The following is a 24,535-nucleotide window of genomic DNA, read 5'->3' as shown; positions in this document are numbered from 1 at the left end:
CATAAGGTCAGAGCTTATCTCTATAAAAATCTCAGCTATTTCCTTAGTCAATTCTCTTGTAATTCTCATGAGAAATAAAAACTCGAAGTAGACTTAGCTCCATTACTATCGCGACATAGAGAGTGAATTACTATAAATTAGGGGTGTACAAAAAAATTTGTAAATCGCCTAAACCGAATAACCCGCCCAAACCGAACCGAAAAAACCGATAAAAATTATAAACCGAAATAACCCGAAAAAATTACAAACCGCCCAATCTGTTAATTGGGCGGGTTGAAAATAGGTCCAACCCGCCCAATTAAACCGACCAACCCGACCAACCCGATTTTGCACTTTTATTTTTTTTTTTAAACTTTTTAGTTTTTATTATATATAATATAAATGATTAAATATATAATAATATAAAGTTATATACTTAATTATTAGTTTTAAAGTCATATATATGGTATTGTACTTTGGTGGAATGTGATATTTTTAATTTATTTTTAAAATTTTTGTTAATTTTGACTTTAAAACTAAAAAAAAAAAAAAAAATTTTTGGCCGGTTTGGGCGGGTTAACCCGACCAAACCGCCCAAACCGTTGGTCGGTTTATAGAATTTTTTTTTTAAATTGGGCGGGTTGCACTTAAATTTTAGCAACCCGAACTTTAGATTGAGTTAGAAAATATATAGGATAAACCGCCCAAACCGACCGATGTACAGGCCTACTATAAATTATGTGTGTCTCTCTTTATTTATTAACTCATTAGTCATCTCGTCGATCTAGTGAGTTGGTATTGGTCATTTTCAGCGTCAATACTCTAGATTTAGATCGATCTACTAATTGATCATCTTTATGATATGAATTAGGACTTTATAGTAAACGACTAGTTTGATATAGATATCTTAATTACATATCGGTCCTGTCATGCATAATCTCTATTATATACAATACCTATACTAAGATGTCAATTTACATTAGCAATCCAAACCAAGATTGCTCGCACTGAGTAACAGACATTAGTGAACCGTACTAACTAAAATAACTAAAAATTTTTCTTAATAGCTCGTAAACTTAATTCTCCATATTAAAACCTGGTATATAAATAAAGAATTTCTCCACATCCCTTTTCATAATGTCAAAAAAGAAAAAAATTAAAAATAATAATAAAAAAAAAAATAATAATTCTTTGACAATACCCTTGGGTGAAAAAGATATTAGGCACGGCATATTGTTCGGAGTCTGGGTGGCGTTGCGTGTAGTCAGTGTGTGCGTGCGACAATAGTCGGTTTGTGTTAGAACGAAACACCAATCTAAATTCTAATGTTTTCTCTTTTTTCTTTTCTTTCTTACCAGTAGATTTAATTAGTATTCCTCAAATATTTCTTCTTCTCTCCAATGGCGTCGCTGTTACTACGGCGGAAAGCTTCTGGTACGGGAGTTTCTCGCTTTCTGCACGGTTTGATCCCACTTCTCCCGTTTCTTTTCTTTTTTATCATTATTTTGTTTTAAACAATGAGAAAAGAACACTCAACGAGCATTTAGCTTATGTTATGTTCATTTCAGATTATGGTATTGCTTAAATGATTATACAGGCTTAAGGAGTTGGATATGCTTTCAATGTGTGAATTCAAATGTATTCCCCAATATATGATAAGCCAAATTGAAACTCTAGATAATATTCACAATACTATATGAGATGTTTAAAGTTTTTAAAAGTTCCTTAATAACATATGATTGGGTAATGTGGAATATGTATATGCTCTTCATTTTTCATATGGTTTATGGTCAGAGAATTCAAATGATTCTGTTCACTAATTTATTGACTAGTGGAATGGGAAAGGAAAAAAGAAAAAAACAATAATGCTAAAAAAATAAATATGTGTTTCTCCATATTTATCACTTGCTCTTGACATGTTAGGACTGCATAGGATTTAAACTGGGCAGTAGTATAGAATAGTTGAGTTTGGTACTAGCTTTTTTATTGGAACCAAGTTTGCAAATTTTCAGAATTTGATAGGTTCACCATTTATATTTATATATTTTTACCTTCCTACTGCTTTAGCAGGCATTACACAACCAGTTGCTTTACATTTGGAGTTGAAAAGTGGAGATGTTAATAGTGTTTCAAATGTGTTAAGGCAATTCAGTAGCTTTAATCGAAAGGAGACGTTTGAATTTACAAGCTCCAGCAGTAGTACCTCAAAGTTTGATTTTATGGACCTAACGTAAGTATATATGTTATCATTTATATGTAGATAAAATAAAACTGATTGTGTTGTTGGCTGCTCTTACACTTGTTGAATGGATATGCAAATATATAGTGTGGGAACATTCTTGGAATCAAGGAATTTCGATTAAAACTAAAATGTCCTAGATGAGAAGGTGCTTTGACTTTTTTCTTTTCTTTTTGAGACACCTTCTGGGGTGAATTCATGCAGTTTGTTTATCAGATTTTAGATACGTTCAGTTTTCCAATTTATGCAAATCTGCTCTCTCTATTTTGGGTCAACCATGTAATGTGAAATTATGAATATGAAAATCAATGGAGAAGTATTCTTAGCTTTTCTTGATTTTTGGATCAGTCAAGTGGCAAGTGCTCTCGTCCCTTATCTCCCATGTGACACTCTCTCTTAGTGCCTGTTATTGTTGTATATCTGTAATCATATCATAACACTTCTACTAGGCATCAATTTAACTTTGTCCTCACTTATGTTCCATGCTAAATTTCAGTCGTCCTCATACTTGGTACCCAAATGCTCGAAGGAAGCATCGCAAGGTTATCTTGCACATGGGTCCCACAAATAGTGGAAAAACTTATCATGCTTTAAAGCGACTTGAGTCAAGTGCTTCTGGTATGATTTAAAATAAACTAGAACTAAACTAGTAGAACTATCATAACAGAGAGGAAGAGAATGATGTAAAATATAAACTAGTAAAATTCTCATATATTTTGCTTGTCTGTCTGTAGGGATATATTGTGCTCCTTTGAGATTGCTGGCTTGGGAGGTGGCAAAACGATTGAACAAGGCGAAAGTTACTTGCGATCTAGTTACAGGACAGGAGAAAGAAGAGGTTGATGGTGCAAAGCACAAGGCCGTGACAGTTGAGATGGCTGATGTAACCTCAGATTATGATTGTGCAGTTATTGATGAAATTCAGGCATGTTCTGCAATTAGCTTTAACATTCTTATAGCTGTGGCTTTATGATACTTATATCATAAGTACATGTCATCTCTTCTATTTGCTTCATATATCTTTTCGGGAACAGATGAGAACAAGTTTATGTTGATAGAAACTTTGTTATTAATAGTTATTTGAAAAGAAAAAAAAGGTATATGTCTATTAAGAAACAATGTGTTTGAAGTGTGTATATAGTTGTACATTCTTTTCGTGATATATCGGTATGATACTTATAACTACAACGGTAGTGTACAAAGAATATCTGTTATTTTCTTCATATTGTTTTTTGGAGGGGATTAAAAGAAGGTTTTGCTGATGGAAACTTAAATTTTGATAGATCTGAATAGAAGAGAAGAGTGTATTCTGACAATGGCTATAAAACAATATACTTGAAGAGTGTATGTAAGCTGCATATGCTCCAAACAAATAAGTACTTATGTTTCCAATGATCTTTCTGTAGTCTAATTAATATTTTGTCAAGCATTAAATGCACTCACAACTAGGCCAAATTTTCTGTGAAAATTATAGTTAGTTAATTTAAAGTTTTCAACATCAAATGATGTACAGTATAACTAAAGATGTGACCCCATAGCATGATCCCTAAATCTTTAAACTCTAAACTTACTATTTCAGATGTTGGGTTGTCGGTCAAGGGGATTTTCGTTTACACGTGCACTATTAGGAATATCTGCCGATGAACTTCACATTTGTGGAGATGCAGCTGCTATTCCCTTAATTCAGGAAATGCTTAAAGTTACCGGTGATCATGTAGAGGTAACACAGTTTAAATTAGTTATTCTTTTGGCGATTAAGATCAATTTTTTTGTGAATTTTTAAATGCTACAAGATTCTCCCTTGCATGAGTTTCAGTAGTATGTGGATGAAATATATTAAAAACATTGGGACATTTAATGACTCTTCCACTGTATCATGTCCACATCCATTTTGTATTGTCTACTTTGCTTGATGAAGATGGAAAATGAAAGCCAACCAAGAGATCATCTTATTTTGCATTATTTTGATCATAATCTTTGCACTATCAAGAGTTCTACAATTCTTCAAGTTCAAGGATTAGGGCACTTGTGCCACCTAAGGCTAGTTTAAGCGGTTGAATGTGTGTGTGAGTATTCAGAGCTTAATTCCCGTTAAGGAAGATGTGCTTATTTGATGTGGAAACTGGAAAGTGTTTGTTGATTAAGGTTCGTACCCTATTGTTTGTTATGTCATCGTAAGTACAAGTACAAGTATTCTTTTGACAATTGGAGGAATCCCCGACAATATTACTGACATAGAACCTCAAGATTCTTAACCGCTTATGTCATTTTGCTATGACTTATAAACATAATGCTGTCACTTTGAGGCGACTAATGTATATCTATGCTGTCCACTATGAGGAAACCAATTCTTATTTCTAATTCGTTGCTATTTTTTAACCTATTATAGGTTCAACACTATGAGAGACTTTCGCCATTGGTTCCACTGAAGGTTCCTCTCGGGTCCTTCAATAACATTAGAACAGGGGATTGCATTGTATCATTTTCACGAAAGAAAATATATCAATTGAAGGTTAGTATTTATTTATTATCTTTTTGTCTTCTTGCATTCTCTTACAACATGATTGGACTTATCTTATTTAGCTAGTTTCAACCATCTTCACTTCGTACTTTTTCACTTTTAATTTTCTCAAATATTGTTGATGTTCTGATTTGGAGGATGAAACATACATCTCCTATGCAATTTGCAAACAATGACTACAGGTTAAAACAGCCATTTTATTCATTAGTTGATTAGTTCTGCATTTCATGAAAAGCAAATTTCATATCTTGCTTCTTACAAAGTTCCGTTAACTTGTAGGCTAGAATGAGATATAGATGACCCAATTTAAAATAAATAAAAGCAACTTTCATATTTTGCTTCTTACAAAGTTTCGTTAACATGTAGGCTAAAATGAGATATGGGTGACCGAATTTAAAATAAATAAGTTGTGATGGTCATTAGGGACATTGAATTTTGAATTGTTGAATTGATCCTACTTCACGCTTGATATATGACAGACAATGGGAGAACCAGTAGAAGGAAGACAAAATATGTACTTTTTTTCTCTGTTTCATTGCTTAATAAACTTAGGAGTTGTGAATTAAGCCCGTCATCTTATTCATATCCAAACCTGGGGTATATACCTGTAGGATTTTGGTTATCAAGATGGTTTTCTGCATCAATGTATATAGTATTGTAGGATATCTATGAACCTTTGTAAAATAGAGAAGAAAGGATAAAAACTATTTTAGACTCTCTATTTTGTAAAAATTACCAATTGAGTTCTCTGTTTTGGTACATGACAATTTAGACCTCGTGTTTTTCAAAATAGTACAAAATAGACCTTGAATTTAGTTATTGTCGATTTTATTATACAACCAAAGCTAGCTTCCAACATGAATAGATGCAAAAAAGAATATAACAAGCTTGGTCATAACACTTCTAGGTCATGCAATTATTAATTTTTAATTTGACGAAAATTAAATTCAAGATCAATTTTGTACTGTTTTGAAAAACATCGAGTTTGAATTGTCATTTAACAAAATAGAGGGTTCAATCGGTAACTTTTGCAAAATACATGTTCAAAATGGTATTTATCCAATAAGAAATGAAAAATGTAATATGACTGCCAGTGTCCATACTTTTAGATGAAAGCACTGTTCTTCTCTCAAATGGTGAAAACTCAGTGAAATATGTTTGCCCTTTTATCAACAATTCTTTCAGTACAGTGGAAAAAAGGATATGATTGGAACATGCACGCTTCCTTGTTTCAATTCCTTAAGAGGGTTTAGTTAGTCCTGTCCATGACTGCACTATTTCTCATTCTGTAATTGCAGAGGGAAAAAAATATGATTTCAAACTTTGTATTTGTAATGTGTTCATGTTTATTTGTCCTTTTTTGGTTAAATTTCTTGTTATTCTGTTGTGTTTGTGAGGAGCTGTTTTGCCATATTAGTAAATTAAATCTTATTAATGGATTGTATCTTTTCTTGTATTTCTAGAGACAAATAGAAAATGAGAGGAAGCATCTTTGTTCTGTAGTTTATGGCTCACTACCTCCAGAAACTCGGACAAGACAGGTGACATCACCCCACTATGAATATTATGGCTTTTGTTTACAATTAAGTCTTATGAGGATGTATATGTCATTAGCCTATAATATGTAGAATTGTAGATAATGGTCATCAGACAAATAATGCAGCATTGAGGTCCATCGTATGTTTTCTATCAGTATTCAGTCCTTCCTAGTTGGGAATTGGCTAATTTAATATCTACTCTAGGATTGCAGGCAACAATGTTCAACGATGAAAGCTCTGAGTTTGATGTTCTTGTGGCCAGTGACGCTGTGGGGATGGGTCTTAATCTCAACATTTCAAGAATAATTTTTTCAACAATGACAAAATTTGATGGTATCGAGGAGCGGGAGCTCACAGTGCCAGAGATAAAGCAAATTGCAGGTTCATTGAAGTCAATGGATATTCTGTTGCATTTTTCATAATCTAAGTATTTGACTAGCTTCATCTCAAAAAAAAAGTATTTGACTAGCTATTTTAAAAAATTCCATCGATTCTCAAATTTCATCTTGCTTACTATTTGTCATGAAGCTTATTAGGATCTTTTTGCGCATTAAGTTTAATGGAATAAGCAATTATGAGTGTTTATACAGAAAATGGTTTTACTGGGATCTTTTCCTGTAATATGCTATTCAATGTTAGTCATGATATTTTTCTTTGTTATTATAATGTGCTTAGTTGTTACCCGGGTGAAACTGTTTGACATATCTTATGATTCGTCTCATAAAGGTAGAGCTGGCAGGTATGGATCAAAATTTCCTGTTGGTGAGGTGACTTGTATGGATGCTGAGTACCTGCCTTTGCTTCATTCATCTCTGAATGCTCCATCCCCCACACTAGAGGTAAATTTATGACTAAGCTAGCCTCTTCATGGAACATTCATTAGGACTCCAGTGCTTGTGTTCATATTAATTAGATGTTCTTCATTTTTTCTGAATTAATGTGATTATCATAATGCAGAGAGCTGGGTTGTTTCCTAATTTTGATCTCATATTTACATATTCACGTTTGCATCCAAAAAGAGGCTTATATGAGATACTAGTAAGTTCATTGTTTATCTCTTTTTTAATAACTATGTTGTTTTATTGTCATATTAGTTATACGGTATGACAGAATAGGAAAGAGTACCGTATCGGAAGTTAATATTTCTTAATCATTTTAGGGTAAATACTATTTTGGACCCTATATTTTACAAAAGTTATTAATTGGATCATCTGTTTTGTTAAATGATAAAATAGACTATATATTTTCCAAAGTTTACAAATAGGATCCTGAACTGATTTTTTGTCAAAATAAAACTTAATAATAATCTGATCTAGAAATGTTATGACAAAACTGGTTACATTTTCTGTATCTGTTCGTGTTAAAAAATAAAATTATTGAAAATTGAGCTGAGGGTCCTATTTTTACCATTTTGGAAATATAAGGTTCATTTTGTCATTTAACAAAACAGAAAATCCAGTTAGTAACTTTTGCAGAACACAGGTCCAAAATGGTATTTATCGAATTTTTTTAATTTGACAAGATTTTGACTTTTGTTATATTTGCCTATTGAATGATTGTAACAAAATTCGATATATAATTGTGCACCACTGGTAAATGTACTCTTATCGCATTGCCCTTATTGAGTTGAAAATTGATATTGAAACTATACAATTACGTATTTTTCTATTCCAATGAGACCAAGCCTTTATGTTTCCATATGTTGATCTTCTTGGTTTTTCTACTTTCTTTGCAGGAACATTTTGTAGAGAATGCCAAATTATCATATAATTATTTTATTGCTGATTGTGAAGATATGATGGTATGAATATGATTATTCTCCAATTGCTCCTCTTTTTCCAATCAATTGAGTCATGCCTAAGTATTGTTTTTGCTGTCAGAAATTTGAAAAAAGAATCTGAAATTGTTCTGCACTTTCATATTTGCAATCAAACTTTGCCCCTTTTTCTACTTGACCAGAAAGTTGCTGCTATCATCGATGAGTTACCTCTTGGCTTACATGATAAGTACCTTTTCTGTATCAGGTACAGGAGAACTATCATTCTATAGAACTGTTTACTCAACTTGTTTGTTATTGTTAGAAAGAAAAATAAGAAATTATAGGCAATAACCTACCTACTTGGGTTGAGACTTGTTAATACTCTTTTACTTGCAGCCCAGTTGACGTGGATGATGAAATTTCATCTCAAGGTCTTACACAGGTAAAGATCAATCAGTAGTTTTCTTAAATAATATCTACTTTAAAACAGAAGCTTATATAACCAAATCTATTGTGGTTAGTTTGCTGAAAACTATGCCAAAAAGGGCATTGTTCGACTTCGAGAAATATTCACACCGGGGACACTTCAGGTGCCAAAATCACAAGCCGGACTTAAGGAAATCGAATCCATTCACAAGGTATTATTTTCCTTTTTCTGTTTTGTTATCAGAAAGCCATCGTTAGCTTCTACAACTCACTCTCTTGATCAAATTAATATTATTTAATAATCTTTAAATGTTTTTAATACTAGCATCTAAAATGATACTTCTATCCAATTTGATATATTTGCATTGTATGAATTTTCAAAGTAATCTGGTTGTTGATTCTTTGTTGCTTAAATGCTCTCTTGAAGGTCTTGGATCTTTATGTATGGTTGAGTTATCGATTGGAGGATTCTTTCCCAGATCGTGAACTAGCAGCATCACAGAAAGCCATCTGCAGCTTGTGAGTCAAAAGTTCTCATTATACATTTTGTGATGTCCTTTTAACAGTATTTAACACAGTTCTATATAATTTGCAGGCTTATTGAGGAGTTCTTGGACAGGTTTGGGTGGCACAAGCCAAGGGCTAGCCTAGCAAATTTGAAGTCTGGTTCAACTTCCTTGTTATCCCAAAGGATTAGGAAATATTTATGACACCATTTTTTTTCCTTTTAACTTCAATAGTTTCTTTTACAGATTTATTTTGTAACTCTCAAAAGTATATTTATATGAAATACACGAAGAGTTAATTAGTGGCTCCTAAGTGGGTACTCTACTTGCTCTTGTATTCTCAATCTCAATGTCCAGCTGATCAATGTTCTCTTCATCATCTCCTGTTTTAACAATAAAGTATACATGTTTTCCAATGTGAACATGTAATTAAAATTTCTTTTTATTGATCCCAACTCGTTACATTTACTTTTTCATGCTCTAAATTCGTTGTAATTGACTAGTGGCAGATGTTAGCAACTCAAAGCGAACCACTTTTCATTACAAAATAGTGAAATGAACCATAAACATAAAAATGCAAACACAAGATATATTTAAACTAAGCAATAAAACTCTTAACAGATAGTTGTGCCAGTTGCCAAATTGTTCACAAACTTACACTGTTTTGATCAACTAAGCAATTGTCTTACTTATCCTCAAAAACAACTTCTCAATATCTTCTTTTTCCTTTACCATATTCTTGGCCTCAAGTTCCTTCTTCAACCTATTATAAACACTGTCCTGAGGAATCATATCCTTTGAAATCATTTCCTTAAAGAAAGAATAAGCATATTCAACTCTCCCACTCTTGCAAAGCCCACTAATCAGAATACAATATGTCGAAAATTCAATAGATATATCATTGTCAAACATATGATTGAGCAGAAAGTGAAGCACCTTCATCCTCCTCTTCTTGCAACACATCTTTAACAAGGCAGCATAAGTTTTGAGGTCTGGTTTGCAAGATTCATCTTCCATTTTCTTAAGCAATTTCAGAGCTTTCTCTTCTTGTGAATGGTCACAATAGCAAGAAATCAATGTATTGTAGGTTACCACATCTGGGGTAGCTCCTTGCTTTGACATATCATCAAACACATCCTCAGCATCTTTCAACCTTCCCGCTTTCCCAAGAACGAAAATCAAAGAGTTGAAAAAAGAAGAATCAGGAACACAGCCATCTTTTTTCATTTTCCCATATATCTCCACAGCTTCATTTATCTGTTTTGCCTTCCCTAAAGCATGCATTATAATAGTGTATGTTACAACAGTTGGAGCACAATCTTTGGCCTTCATTTCATCAAGAATGGCATCCACATTTCGAAAATCCTTTTCACGACAGTATGATTCGATGAAACAAGTATAAGTAAATGCATTGGGTTGATACCCATGTTTCTCCATATCCTCCATAACCGTCCTAGCAGTATCAAACTTCCTAACTTTGCACCACCCATGTACTAAAATGTTGAAACTTGCAGTATTCACAAGTATTACATCCCTAAACTCAAGAAAAACTTCCTGGGCATGCTCAACACTATTCTCCTTAACCAGTGTGTCTAGAAGTATGTTCAAACCTAAAACGTCCTTGCTTATACCAAGTCTTTCCATTCCCTTAAAAGCAGCTATGGCTTCCTCATACAAATGAGCTCTTGCAAGTCTCCTAATGACTTTTGCCATTGTAACCAACGAAATGTAACCATCCAAAGAGCTCATTACCTCAATCAATTCCCACATATGCTTGAACTCATCGGCTTTTCCCAAGATATCAACCATTAGATTATATGATTCTGGGGAATGCCTATAACCTGTTTGTATTCCTGCCCAAGTGAAAAAACCAAAAGCCGAAACCCAACAGTTGCTAAATCGCTTTAAAACCTGTTCCACTAAACTATCTGATAAATTTAAATCACACCCATCAAGAGCTTGAGCTACTTCTTTAGGAGAAGCGTACCTTTGCTTAAGAATATTGCTCAACTTATCGATATCTGACTCGGTAGTCTCGTTGAGAAGTTGTTTACGGGCTTCAAGTTCAACAAGCCTTCGACTTGGTGATTCGACCCATTGAGCGAGGGAGGGAATGACAAAATCATCGTCTTCGGCGTTGTCATCTTCACCAGTGGCATTTTTAGAGGGAACGGCTTTGACCCAACTCGGAAGCTCAGGTGATTCAGTGAGTTGGGTTGAGTCAGTGTTGGTGCATAGGGAGTTAAGGAAGAGGTACCGACGCAAGGCATTGGTATTGGTATTGGGTTTAGGAGTGGAAAGGAGCGTTGTAGCTCTCTGCAATTTCGAGAGCATCTTCTCTGCACTATAACTCTATTGAGCACTTAGCTCTAAAGCATATATACAGCTTTATACATTTTGAACCGGGCAATTGTCATGAGTTCTACTCTAAAAATGTTAATTATTCTTGAATTTGTTTAAAAGTGTTCAATTTTGCATTGGTCAAAATTTGGGGCAAAATGCTAATTTATAATGAAAATTCAACATTTATATAATCGAATACTAATTTGGAATAATTACATAAGGCACCATTTTTTGTAAAATATTTATATTTTTACGTTCAAAGAATGTATTTTTATATTTTTACAGTTTTCCAAAAAATAACACGAAAACAACATAAAATCAACAAGAAAACAACATAAAAGTAACATCAAAATAACATCAAAATAACAATAAAAAAACAACAAAAAATAACATACATATAACAAAAAATAAACAACAAATGAACAAAATTTCAACATAAAAAGACCGTATTTTATGTAAATAAAATCAAAAAAATCGTAAAAATGTTTAAAATTCCGTGAAACCGTATTTTTGTTGTTTTTTTTTGTTGTTTTTGTGCATTTGTGAAATTAACCCTTCTAATTTTCTGTAAATGTAAAAGTTTTAAGGAAAAAATTAACATGTTGTATATATTTGAGACACGATTTAATAGGGGGTAAGTTGAAAAATATCATTTTTATTTATCAATTAATTAAATTTATCTCTAATTTTATATTTAATTGAAACATACATCTTTTTATATGTATTGTACCTAAAATACCCTGACATAAGAGAGTCACATAGAGAGTATTTTAAAGTGACAAGGGCAAAATTGGTACAATATTTAAAAAAAGAGATAAAAATGATAAACTTTAAAAAAGAGGGTAAAAATAAAAGAGAACAATATAAAAAGGGTATAGAGTGTTATTTCCTCATTTAATAGTGGTATATTGAGTGTTCATAAAATATTTAATTTAATCTGCATAATTTAATTTAATTAAATTCGCAAAGTGCAGATACTTGTACTTGTGCGGAGTGGATATTGATGGATATGTAAAAATAACCGATCCAATCTAATCCACACATATTTATATATATATATATATTAAAATATATAAACAATTAATAATTTAATGTAAATACTAATAATTTAAAAATATAATACATATGATGCAAAAATATTTCAAAATTTAATAGATCAAATGCATATTGTATTCTTATTTATAAAGAAAATATAATCTGTGTTTATCGAGTTTTTCGAAAACTAAATATTTTGAGAAATTAAAGGAAATGTTAAGCGATAAATAATATGGACAATAAGTTTTTACGTGGTTCAGTCGTTAATGTTCCTTAGTCCACGAGTCAATGTTATTAGCCTCTTAGAGTGGATGGTATGAGATTACAATGTATTATAGTAGGGAAATTTTGTATCGAGAGAGTTACTGCTAGGTATTTTTGCAGGGTAACGACAAATAAAAGTCTTGCCCTTCTCTTCGAAAGAACCAGGGTATATATAGGCGCATGTGGGGCAAAGGGCATGCTCTTTGCTTACTTAGGGTTTCCTCTTCCACACGTTACTAAGGTTGGTACTCTGGAAAGACGATCCGACCATTCGCCGGTGGGAACCTTCTTCATCGTGCGGTTTAGTGCGACTGGTGAGGGGCCTTTTACGACCTTGGACACGTGTCGTGCAAAGGTCTCTCCTTTACGAAATAGTCTCTACACAGGCCGTTGGGCAACAAGCGTGCTCTAGGGTGCATACGCGCACTACCATGGGCTGGCACAGGGGACGATCTAATCTTGTGTCAAAAAAAATGTAAACGTCTTTGGAGCACCATTTTGCGAGAAGCTGACATGTCTCGGGCTTCTAGAACCTATATCGTTGTTCAGATTCCTCACTGGAGGAGATCGCTACCGGTAATTATTATCTCTTATTGACTCCCAGTTGGGAAGTCATTTTCTCTTAGCCTTCCCGGGTGTCTCATGCGGAACTCGTATCCTTGCTTTGATCATGCCACATGTCTGTTGAAGGAAAATTTGGATAACATTTACCCCCAAGCTTTCGAGACTCCTTGGGTCGTGAAAACTTGCCATTATCTTGAGTGTTGGTCGCAGACACGTGTTACAATTCTTTGATCACAGACACCTCCCTGAATGAACCGTATTCTTCAAGGGGTATTCATGGTTTTTACCACTTTTCGCGTGATGACAACGCAGTATGCTTGAGGGTGTTCCTTGCTCCCTCTCTTACTTGGCAAAATGCACTTAGCAAGAAAGGAGGAGTGATTCTGACTGCTGGATGACATGAGGAAAAAAAAAAGATCCCAATATTTCGGTGGTCCCAGGATCAGCATATGAGACCCCTCATTTCCCTAACCATAGGATTCTTTGTGATCTCTCCAAGTCGTCGATCTCATCTTGTGGAATTTCTCTCTTTTCGACATAAAAACCGTCTGTGGCGGTATTACCATTCTTTATTCTTTCATTTAAAGCTCCACCTTATCTCTACAATTCATTGTCTTTTTTCTTTCTTCTTGCCATCTTTTGCATGCAGAAAGAATTGGAGGGGTGCATCGGTACACCAATTTTAGAGGAGTATATCATAGAATTTTCCAAATTTATATATATGTTATGTAATTTAGGAAAATTCTACAATGCACTGCTTGAAAAGGATGCATTGATGCACCTTAATCTGTTTTGGTATTTAGGAAAAATATTTAGTCCGATTTTTTTATGTTCGTATATACTGTAGTTATATTAGATATCCTGCAAAATTTTGAAAAATTAAAAAAAAATTTACATGCCAAAAATAGGGTTCAAAGAGTCTGTTGAATGCATGGCTTTTTTACTTTATACGAGTGTAAAATAGACAGTTTAAACATTGAATTCTACATTGTAAATTATTCTAAATTTCTCAAAATTTTGCAAGATGTCTTAAATAACTATAATGTACACGACTATAAAAAAAATTAGACTAAATTTTTTTTTAAGATACCGAAACAATTAGAGATTCTACCAGTGCACAATTCTAGTGAGGTGTATTGTAGAAGCAGCCTGTAATTCATATAGGTGCATAGGTATTTTATTTCTAATATTAATCAAAATGTTGGTGTATACTAAAAAAATTAGGTAGAAAATTAATTATTATTTTTTTAGGCTAAATAGTAATTTTTTTCCCTGAACTTTGATATGTACTAAATTGTGCCTCTTGAATATTTTTGGCCGTTAAAAATTCCCCCTGAACTATTGAGATTGTTAAATTTAAGGACTTTTGTCTAATTTTAGTAAAAAAATTCTAACATGGATGAAAATTCAAGGGGCATGATTTAGTACATATCAAAGTTTGAGGGGCATGATTTGGTAGATATCAAAGTCTGGGGAGCATGGTTTAGTACATAAACAATCACTGAAACAGTAAAATTGAATGAAATTAGACAAAAGTCCTTAAATTTAACAATCTCAATAGTTCGGGGGAATTTTTAACGGCCAAAAAAGTTCAAGGGGCACGATTTACTACATGTCAAAGTTCAGGGAGAAAAATTACTAATTAGCCTATTTTTTATTAGTTCACAAAGAATTTTGATTTTTCTCAGGGACTAAATGTTAAAAAATCAAAACGTTGAAGGATTCTTAGTGCAACAAACCCTAAAAAGAAAAATTGAATTTCATGTCGAAATTGGTTTAACTGGAGTTGTAGGGGAAATATTCATTGCTCCACTCCCAACCTCACAAACAGCTCCAGATTTTACAGTTCTTGAGTCACTCTTCACCTGTGTTTCAGGTATGGTTTTCTCTTTTCCGTCGTTTTCAACAAATAATCAGAAAATTTTTGTGTTCTTCCTTTAGCTGAACATATTTTCACAATTAACTTGTTTCGGTAAACATTTTATATTGTTCAATTTCTTATAGCATACAAAGTTTTGGGCAAGAACGAATTAAGAATCGGAGATCATTATTTTGGAGAAAAATAATATTAGAGCTTTAAGATTAAGAGAAATTCCATCATTGGGTTTTAAAGATTATTAAGCTTTTGTATGAAAGAAGGGCGTCCGTGCAATCTATATAGGCAAATGGGTATTTGATTTTCTACATGAAAATTGGAAAATTGACAATTTTTATTGTCATCTTGGTCGTGGCTGTTTTATTTTTCCAGTATCCATTATTGGGTTGTAGTGTGCTATATGTATGACGAATTGTTTTAAGCTTCCATGCATTCTTGTTTTCCCTTTCCAGTAATTCTGTGGTTTTGTTTATTGTGATATGTATTCTTCTTAGCTTTACTATCAACTATATACCATGAAGAGGCCAATCCCGTGGAGTGACCATGTTGATATTGATGTTGATGTTATATCATCAGATGAGTCTTCTCCTTCAGACTCAGATGTAAATGTCAGTAACTTTCAAGCTCCAGCTCCCAAAGAAATGACATCTGAAGGTGAGATCATGGACTTTTAATGATATAACTTCAAAAATGAACTTATATGTGAAACTTCTATAGCATCAAATATGCTTTTTTATGTTTCTGTACATCTCTGGTTTTTCATGTCTCATGTTCAACACATTTACTTTTTTTAACTTGTGCCTTGAGTTTTTTGTTAGGAATATCTCTGTTATTGTAGAATCTTTTTTTTGAATAGGCAAGTCTACTGAAGGAAAATATCAAAAGCTATGAATGTTATTGTTTGAATTTTGCCGGTTCTTTAGCTAAAAATGAATGTTGCTTCCTTTTCTATTGGTAAACATTCTATTTGCAGAAGATTCAGTGATCAAAAGGGCTGAGATGTATCAGGAATACATGAAACAAATCCCAATTCCAACTAAACGAGGCTCTGTTATTCCATTTATCACATGGATGGGATTAGGAAAATCCATCAAGCAGCTATATAGACAGCCTTTACATTACCTCACCAATGTTCAACTAAAGCAATGGGATCGACTGAGGGTTGACAATGAGGATGAAGACAAGCCCTTAGATACCATTATTCATCCTTGTAAAGCTGAAGCCACTGTTTGGCTCCTTGAGGAAGTTCATCGGCGAACAGTGTCTCATTATCATGTAGCTAAGCTCTGGCAATCAGATCCATTGCACCATGCATTTGTTGATTCCATTTTCCCCCAGTTGTGAAAAATATCATGTCTTTAGTTGTAACTGGCCTTTTGCCCTTGGTTTGCAGATTTTGGTCTTAAAACTGATTGATGAATTTTGGGATGAAATAAAAGCCAGTAGTGTTATTTTCTTTTCTGGAGTATTCATTTCACTTGAAGCACTGTATTTTAATCATTGTCCATTATTGAGCCAAAAGAAAGGGGCATTTAATAGTGGCAAAGATGGAAGGAAATGCTCTCATGTTAATGTTCATCAAGCATAAACAACTTCCATCAATTTGACATGGTTCTTGAAAAATGGATGGAATAACCAAAGAAGGGAGAGCCAGAAAATGATCCAAAATGTAACTGTCAGTATTCAGATAGGTTTTGATTTATGCTATATCAGAGCCAACAATGGAATTTAGTATTGAGCCAGTTACAAAGTAAAGATATCTTTTCTTTTTGGAGGATAAAAACATGTATTACCAATAATCATTACAAGAGCTATGTCCGTCCCTGAAAAAGTGAAATCTGTGGTTCATTAACCGCACGAATTGGCATTCCTTGACCTGTGGTGATAATAGGACCATAGGCCACAGCAAGTTTCTCAGTCTGTTTAGATGACATCAGCCAAATCAGGTTCATGGCCAGCATCTCTAACTCTAAGGCTTCAGTTTATATCTTCCAGCATAAGTGAAATTTAACTCTTCTCTGGGTGACTCATCAGTAGAGGTGAACTCATGAATAGTTTCATTAACTTCTATTGGCTTGTACCGGGCACTTTGGTGATCTCTTTCTCCTTCCAATGGAGCCTTACTTTTGTTATTACTAGAGTTAATTACACATTGTTAATGTGTAGAAATAAATTACCATATATAAGATAAATTGACTATTCCTGTCATTGCTAATTGATTTTAAAATGGAATTTCATTATCTTATCTCAAATTCTAACAACTAAGACTTTCTTTAAGCTGCATATAGGTTGCCATTTTGATACTTGTATGTGTTCAAGAAAGACCCCCAAATTACATCATTAGGTTCCATTGGCATGCTCAGCTCTACTAGTAGATCATGGAAATTAACTACTCAATTTCAATTTCTTTTTGCAAAATTCATTTTGATCGAATTAATTTTCTTCAATAATGTCAATTAAATCAGTTAACATTACTAAATTGCATATACTAGTTTTTTAATCTGGCCGAACAGAATATAGTGGAAACAAATATACTTTTTTGTTCTAAACCAAAGAATTATTTCCGTCGATATATATAATATTGAGATAGCCATTAGCTACGATGACAAGTGATCACACAAAAGAAGAGAGGAGAGCATTTTGATCTAAAGCAAACGACAAATAATCTTCAAGGACAATAGATCAAGAGACCACAAAACATACTAAACAACCTTGTTACTTCCGTACGTCTTTATTCTTATTCTCTTTGGTTATTATTATTATTTATTTACAAAACAAGACAAAAAGAACTAAACAGCTGGGTGCCCCATACATATGTATTATGTGCACTTATATATATTTATATTATTGATTGGTAATTAAGTGTTGTATTTAGAAGAGTTTCCAGCAGAAAGAAGTTTGGATATGGCCCTTATTGTATTTGGTGTAGTCCTACAACAGCCTCCGAATATGGAAGCCCCAGCCTCTTGCCACTTTCCCACATACGACACAAAATCTTCATCTACCAATCCATTCGATCTCTGCATTAATAAATTAATTACATATCCTTAAAAAAACATTATTATTATTATTTATTATTAAGACGATCTAGTACTGAAACTCACTATCCATTGCTTGCTTTCAGCGTCGTATGTCTCGCCACTGTTGGGATATATCACTATTGGTTTACTAGATACCTGTAATAATAATGTCCATTAAGAAGGGCCACCATTATTAATTAAACATAATAATAGTAATATTGAAAACAGGAGATGATACAATAATAATGGTACCTTTCGAATAGATGAAATGAGAGTAGTGATGAATCTAGGTGGAGTGCAGTTAATCCCAATGGCCACAATTTTTTTGCAACAATCCGCTATGGCTGCGCATTCCATGATGGAATCGCCACTCGCTGCATTGATTCCATCTGTCGAACTGAATGAGATCCAACCTGGAATATCTATTTCTTCTTCCTCAATAAGTTCTGCATAAGCCTATATATATATATAAACACAAATTTGATTAAAAACAATTGAATTATATATAATAATTACTATAATTTGTAAATAATAACCTGAGCTTCTATCTTATTGGGAGTTGTTTCAAATGCAATAAGATCAGCCCCAGAGTTAGCCAGAACTTGAGCCCTTCTCCTATGAAAATCTTTCAACTTTTCCACACTTACTTCATCACCATATTTCCCACTACAGTACAATCATAATAAACAAATTATGTGTTAAGAGTTTATACTAGGGTAGTTTTCTTTAATTATATATCATACCCCTACACCATTTTTTTTATTACATTTTATTGTAGTTGTATTAAAATAGCCATCTAATAGATTTTAGAGTAATTACAAATAATTTATAGTGTCAAAATCAAACTTTAAATAGCTTGTTACATGTAAATAATTTATAGAAATAATAATTAATTATATTATGTAGGCTTACGTACGTATACTCAGAACCATCAGCCAAGTAAGCGCCATAACTGCCAACTGAAGCAGCAACCAAAACAGGACGCCTTAGAGAGGATTGATCATTGTTATGGGTGAAATAATCCCAAGAATCTTTTGTGCATCTGTCATAGTAAATTGCCCTCGCTTCACAAGCAATCTCCACACTTTTCCTAAGCAAACCTTCTCCTTCTTCTTTTGAAAATCCTTTTGCCTCAAAACCTTGAATTGTCCCCTATATATATATATTTTTATATTTACACATTGAAAAGAGAAGAATATCAATTATATATCTCTCACAATATCAAAGTGCAAATTTTGTGTATTTTATATACCTGATAAGATCCACTAGTAATGATATTTGCACCAGCATTAAGGTAGTCCAAGTGTACCTGTTATTTAAGATGGCCATGTAGATGTATATAAATGTAATCTCATACATATTAAACTATCTGCGCTATTTGTATATCACACTATATATAGTACCACCACGAGGTTCAAATTACGCCTAATCCTACTCCTTAAGTAGAAGAACATGCAATGAGTATTGGGGATCAAAATGTTACGAAGCCATGTCTATAGTACGTACATTTATTGGATCAAATTTGCCTTAAATAAAATAAAGAGGTTGGATGATATAGTGAACATTAATGCTATTCAAATTGCACACACTAATGTTATATGAATTATTCTATGATGCTTGCGTTACTCAACTGGTTTTAAACCAGTAACATATAAATATGGACACAATTTATATAGTGTTCTAACTAATTTTTTTTACCATATATGTGTACTGTTTAGTATACTGTTTTGTTTTTTTAAAAAAATAAATTAACGTATACTGATTCTTTTAGTGTCAATTATGTGTTCAATTCAAGTATATTGAATATCATTACTTGATAAAAGATCAAATTAGTAATTTTTCTTACATCTCTTCCTCGAAACTCAAGTATTATATACAGCCCCAAAATAAACTAATTCTATTTATAAAATTTTACAATCCACTCCCTTAAAACGGATGGACCGATACACTTATATCTATATTTCAATATCCAAAAGAATAATTTAGTCTAATTTTTTTTTATTGTCGTAGACATTATAGTTATTTAAGATAATTTGTAAAATTTTGAACCATTTGAAGAAATTTTACACAATGAAAAATATCTTTCATAATAATAATATTATATTTAACTAATAAATGTAATTTTATCAAGTAAAACTACATACTAAGTTCAACAGTCAGTTGCACGTATAACTCTATTATTTTATAGGCGTGTGAAATAGATTATTTGAACACTGCTTTCTATATTGTAAATTATTCCTAATTTTTTAAAATTTTACAAAATATTATATCTATATTTCAATATCCAAAAGAATAATTTAGTCTATTTTTTTTTTTTATAGTCGTAAACATTATAATTATTTAAGATAATTTGTAAAATTTTGAGCCATTTGAAGAAATTTTACACAATGAAAAATATCTTTCATAATAATAATATTATATTTAACTAATAAATGTAATTTTATCAAGTAAAACTAAATAATAAGTTCAACAGTCAGTTCCACGTATAACTCTATTATTTTATAGGCGTGTGAAATAAATTATTTGAACACTGTTTTCTATATTGTAAATTATTCCTAATTTTTTAAAATTTTACAAAATATTTTAAATACCTAACATACAAGACTGTAAAAAAAATTAGACTAAAAAATTCTCCCGAATGCCAAAACAAATAAGTGGTACATCGATACACTCTTTTTAAAGATGTGCATTGTAAAAGCACTCAATAATATACAAGCTCTTTCAATCAAATAAATATTTTTAAAAATTGAGAAAAATTAATAATTTTATGTGCTAATAATATAATTAATTAACCATATTTTATAACATTAATTAATTATAATTAACCGTTTTTGTTTATTCAGGTACAAGTAATTGTTAGGCATTTTGCCGTAGGTATTTGGTCTTCATAAAAATTTGTAAGAATTATAAGATGCTCCTATGTACTCCATATAAATATGTATTAAAAAAAAAAGTTAGTAGAATTTTTTTTTTCAGTGGTGTACATTACAATTATTTAAAATATTTTATAAAATTTTAAGAAATTTAAAATAATTTAATACGCATACAAAACAAAAGAGTACACGCATAACATACTGTTTAAACTGTGTTTCAACGTGTTAAATTTTTTTAAATTTCTTAAAATTTTACAGAATGTCTTAAATAACTACAAATGTACACGAGTATAAAAAAAATTAGACTTAAAACTTTTTTTGAATGCAAAAACAGATAGAGGTACATGATCAATGCACCCTTTTAGGATGCATTTTGTAAAATTTTCCTTTGTTATATATGATATAAACATGAAGAAAACTCTACATGATGTACCCTCTAATAGAAGTGCACTAGTATTGCACTTTATCTATTTCGCTATTTAGGAGAATTTTTTAGTTTAATTTTTTTCATACATGACCATATATTGTAGTTAAGTAAGATATCCTGCAAAATTTTAAAAAATTCAACAAAATTTAACACGCTAAAAAATAAGATTCAAATAAATTATTGCACGTATAATTTTTTGTTTTAATACGTGTAAAAATGAACGATTTGAACCCTGTTTTTAATATTATAAATTATTTTAAATTTTTAAAATTTTTATAAATTATCTTAAATAATTATTTATAAAATTAGACTAAAAATTATTTTAAGTACTAAAAAAAATAGTTTGGAAGTGCATGGATATGGATAGCGTGTATTGTAGAAGGTACCTACACTCTACTTTCACCGTTATAATTTCAAGCGGCACTTACGTTACGTCTTCTTTTGTCTTTCTCATCCACAACAACCAGCTTCGTCTTAAAAAATAACAATTAAAAAATAATAATTATAATAACATTTTCTATTCCAATTAATTTTTATTTTATTTCTTTACAAATTATATCCAATTAATTTTAGTATAGAACTAGGTTGATTCTGCAAGACTGCAACCGCATACAAAATTTTTATTAGGTTATTTGTGCTTAACATTAGTGGTGAATTAAGGAGAAGAACATGAATTAATTATCAACTTATTTTAAATTCTAAAAATCCATGTAAAAATCAGTATTCCTCAAGTTATGTTAGTAGTATTATTATAATTAGTGTACCTTTAATAAAATAAACAGATAAACGTATATATATATATATATTCTATAATGTTATTCTAATTTGTATGACAAGTTAACAACTAATTAAGTTTCTATACTTCTTTCAAAAACAAAATTAAGTTTCTATACGAATATATCCATGTTAAATGAAACCTTGTTTTTGTAGTATCCCAGGTGTCCTCATTATTAGCTAGCAATACGTAATATAATATGTATATTCTTTATTAGAAGAATACGTGTGTATTTTTTATAAACCTTAATAAGCTAAGAAAAAAGGCCGTTCTATAGCTGCCTATATTTATTTATTATTGATCTTATCCTAATCTGGCATATTTTTTTTTTCGTCAAGTCATTATTCTAATCTGGTATATAAAATATAATATTATATTGATTGTAAGAAAAATGACAAATGTCAGGGTCTATAAACATATTTCATGATCTGGGTATGTTATGGTTTGACACGTCATTGTCATAAGGCCACTTTTGAAAACAAAAAAGAATAAAAAATAAAAATCGTCCCATATAATCTAGTACTACCCAACTTCTATTTATGAAAATTTACATAATAATTTAAATTTTTATATTCTTCGCCACAAAATATAGGTGTACTTTGAATAAATAGGTATTATTAAAAAAAATTAAATTTTTATTCTTAATTTTTTTATCTAATTTTTTTTTAAATCAAAATAAATACTATTATTTTTACATATAGACTGTTTTGAAAGAAATAATTAAAAAAAAAAGTCTTTCGATCGAAAAGAAAAAAAACATTTATGTATAAAAATTTAAATTTTTATTTTATTATTAATATTTTTACAATTAATATTTATAATTGAATTATTGTAATATTATCCATTTTTAATGTTCACAATATATATACGTGATATATATACATTTATATATAACCACCACGCATCTCCTATGCAGTATACATGCCAGGAAGTAATAATTGTTAGTAAAGAAAAAAGGTTCACACCATACATATGGGAAAGAAGAGTAGTCGAATAAGTAGTTAAATTTTCCATATAGACACTATTAACAAAAAGAAAAAGGGTAAAACACTTTTCCATTGCAAAATATAAATATATGCGTGTTTTTTCTTCTTTACAAATTGAAAAATTGCTTACGTTAAGTATCCAGATTAAGTTTCATCTAGTAAGCTATATTTTTAAAAATACACGCATATCAATGTTTATCATATATATGCCTGCCACCAAAAACAAAATAATTATAATTATAAATTAAGACATTATTATCATCATCACTGCAAACCGTGCTTGCTAGGTAGCTAGAAATTATAGCTCAAAAATTTGAGCTCAGATTCATGATATCATTAATAGAAGCATTTAATTTATATGTATATAATATTATGTATATTTCATTTTTGTAAAATTAAACAATACAACAAATTAATGCTAATATTTATTAAAGTCGAAAATTGAAATACCCATCAAAAAACTATTTTAAACATTTATATATTTATATATGTATATAATTTATAGAAAGAGAAAGAAGAGAAAGTAGTACCCTTTTAGCGAGATGAGGTGAAGTGATAAGGCATTTAGCACTCCATAGAGGATCGTTTAGGTCAGCACCATGTCGTTCAAGCTCGGTGGCGAATCCCCCATCCACCACCGCGTAACCACCGCACTTTTTAACGAAATCAACCATAAACGACGACGTTTCATCCAAACTGCTACCTCCTCCTAATCCAATTCCCATTCTTTTCCTTAATTTCTCTTCTGAAACCTCAAACTAGTCAGCTATTTCTTTCTTCTAAAACTGACACACCAACCTTTGTCTATATATAAATTTGTGTTAGTATATTACTTATTTCATTTCATCAAAGTTGAAAGAAATGTATCTTCTTTATATAGGGAAGTGGTACCACTGCAATTACCATAATGCCCTTTAATCTTCCATTATATATAATATAGAATGGAGTAAACTTTCTTTCACACGTTTATAAAATAAAATAGTTACGCGTGTAATATAATATTTAAACCTTATTTTCTTCGTGTTAAATTTTTTTGAATTTTTTAAAATTTTGTAAGATTGATGTCTTAAATAACTATAATGTACATGACCATAAAAAAAAAAATTAGCTAAATTTTTTTTTTAAAATACCAAAACAGATAAAATTACATTAATGTACTCTTTTTAAAAAAATACATTATAGAATTTTTTTATAATGTTTACCTTATTTTTCTTTATGTTTGTTCTCGTTATCATTGTGGCAATTGACATTTGATGATGTGAGTTTACGTTAATATTGGACCATAATATAAATATATTGTATTTAATATAAGAGGAATGCTAGGGGTCTTTCAATATCAAATCACACATATTTAATCACTAATTAGGACTCCACCTTATAGTAGTGTTAGGTATATTAATGCCT

At 31.3% G+C, this 24,535-nt stretch overlaps 4 protein-coding genes across 6 annotated transcripts; 2 read left to right on the top strand and 2 right to left on the bottom strand.

Annotated features, from left to right (window-relative positions):
• Positions 1–1,125: 1,125 nt before the first annotated feature.
• On the top strand, positions 1,126–11,329 carry LOC115722309 (ATP-dependent RNA helicase SUV3, mitochondrial). Of its 3 annotated transcripts, none has more exons than XM_030651487.2 (16): positions 1,126–1,440; positions 2,047–2,209; positions 2,715–2,836; positions 2,953–3,143; positions 3,798–3,938; positions 4,608–4,730; positions 6,203–6,280; positions 6,490–6,658; positions 7,004–7,116; positions 7,235–7,315; positions 8,013–8,078; positions 8,237–8,301; positions 8,433–8,478; positions 8,558–8,674; positions 8,890–8,981; positions 9,058–11,329. In XM_030651487.2, exons 1-16 carry the CDS (start codon positions 1,380–1,382, stop codon positions 9,170–9,172), a joined length of 1,743 nt encoding a protein of 580 aa, XP_030507347.2. In that variant the 5' UTR covers positions 1,126–1,379; the 3' UTR covers positions 9,173–11,329. The 3 variants fall into 3 exon arrangements, with proteins under 3 accessions (XP_030507347.2, XP_030507349.2, XP_060959787.1); XM_030651489.2 differs by having other exon boundaries at positions 1,127–1,440; positions 2,050–2,209; XM_061103804.1 differs by lacking the exons at positions 2,047–2,209; positions 2,715–2,836 and having other exon boundaries at positions 1,127–1,440.
• LOC115722310 (pentatricopeptide repeat-containing protein At3g22670, mitochondrial) lies at positions 9,479–11,302 on the bottom strand. The gene has a single exon (XM_030651490.2). It carries the CDS (start codon positions 11,300–11,302, stop codon positions 9,641–9,643), a length of 1,662 nt encoding a protein of 553 aa, XP_030507350.2. The 3' UTR covers positions 9,479–9,640.
• Positions 11,330–14,894: 3,565 nt separating the features above from the next.
• On the top strand, positions 14,895–16,506 carry LOC115724094 (protein RDM1). The gene is made up of 3 exons (XM_030653551.2): positions 14,895–15,050; positions 15,545–15,704; positions 16,024–16,506. Exons 2-3 carry the CDS (start codon positions 15,566–15,568, stop codon positions 16,392–16,394), a joined length of 510 nt encoding a protein of 169 aa, XP_030509411.1. The 5' UTR covers positions 14,895–15,050; positions 15,545–15,565; the 3' UTR covers positions 16,395–16,506.
• Positions 16,507–17,750: 1,244 nt separating this feature from the next.
• Positions 17,751–24,101, bottom strand: LOC115723464 (homocysteine S-methyltransferase 3). Its single transcript, XM_061103803.1, has 7 exons — positions 23,662–24,101; positions 19,323–19,379; positions 18,987–19,222; positions 18,607–18,736; positions 18,323–18,526; positions 18,155–18,226; positions 17,751–18,070 (listed from the first exon to the last, which is right to left on the bottom strand). Exons 1-7 carry the CDS (start codon positions 23,854–23,856, stop codon positions 17,909–17,911), a joined length of 1,056 nt encoding a protein of 351 aa, XP_060959786.1. The 5' UTR covers positions 23,857–24,101; the 3' UTR covers positions 17,751–17,908.
• Between the last annotated feature and the right edge of the window lie 434 nt (positions 24,102–24,535).

Source organism: Cannabis sativa, chromosome 9, assembly GCF_029168945.1.
Source record: "Cannabis sativa cultivar Pink pepper isolate KNU-18-1 chromosome 9, ASM2916894v1, whole genome shotgun sequence".
Classification (NCBI taxonomy): Eukaryota; Viridiplantae; Streptophyta; class Magnoliopsida; order Rosales; family Cannabaceae; genus Cannabis; species Cannabis sativa.
Note: the sequence above shows the minus strand (reverse complement) of the source record. Positions and strands in the feature narration are given on the sequence as shown.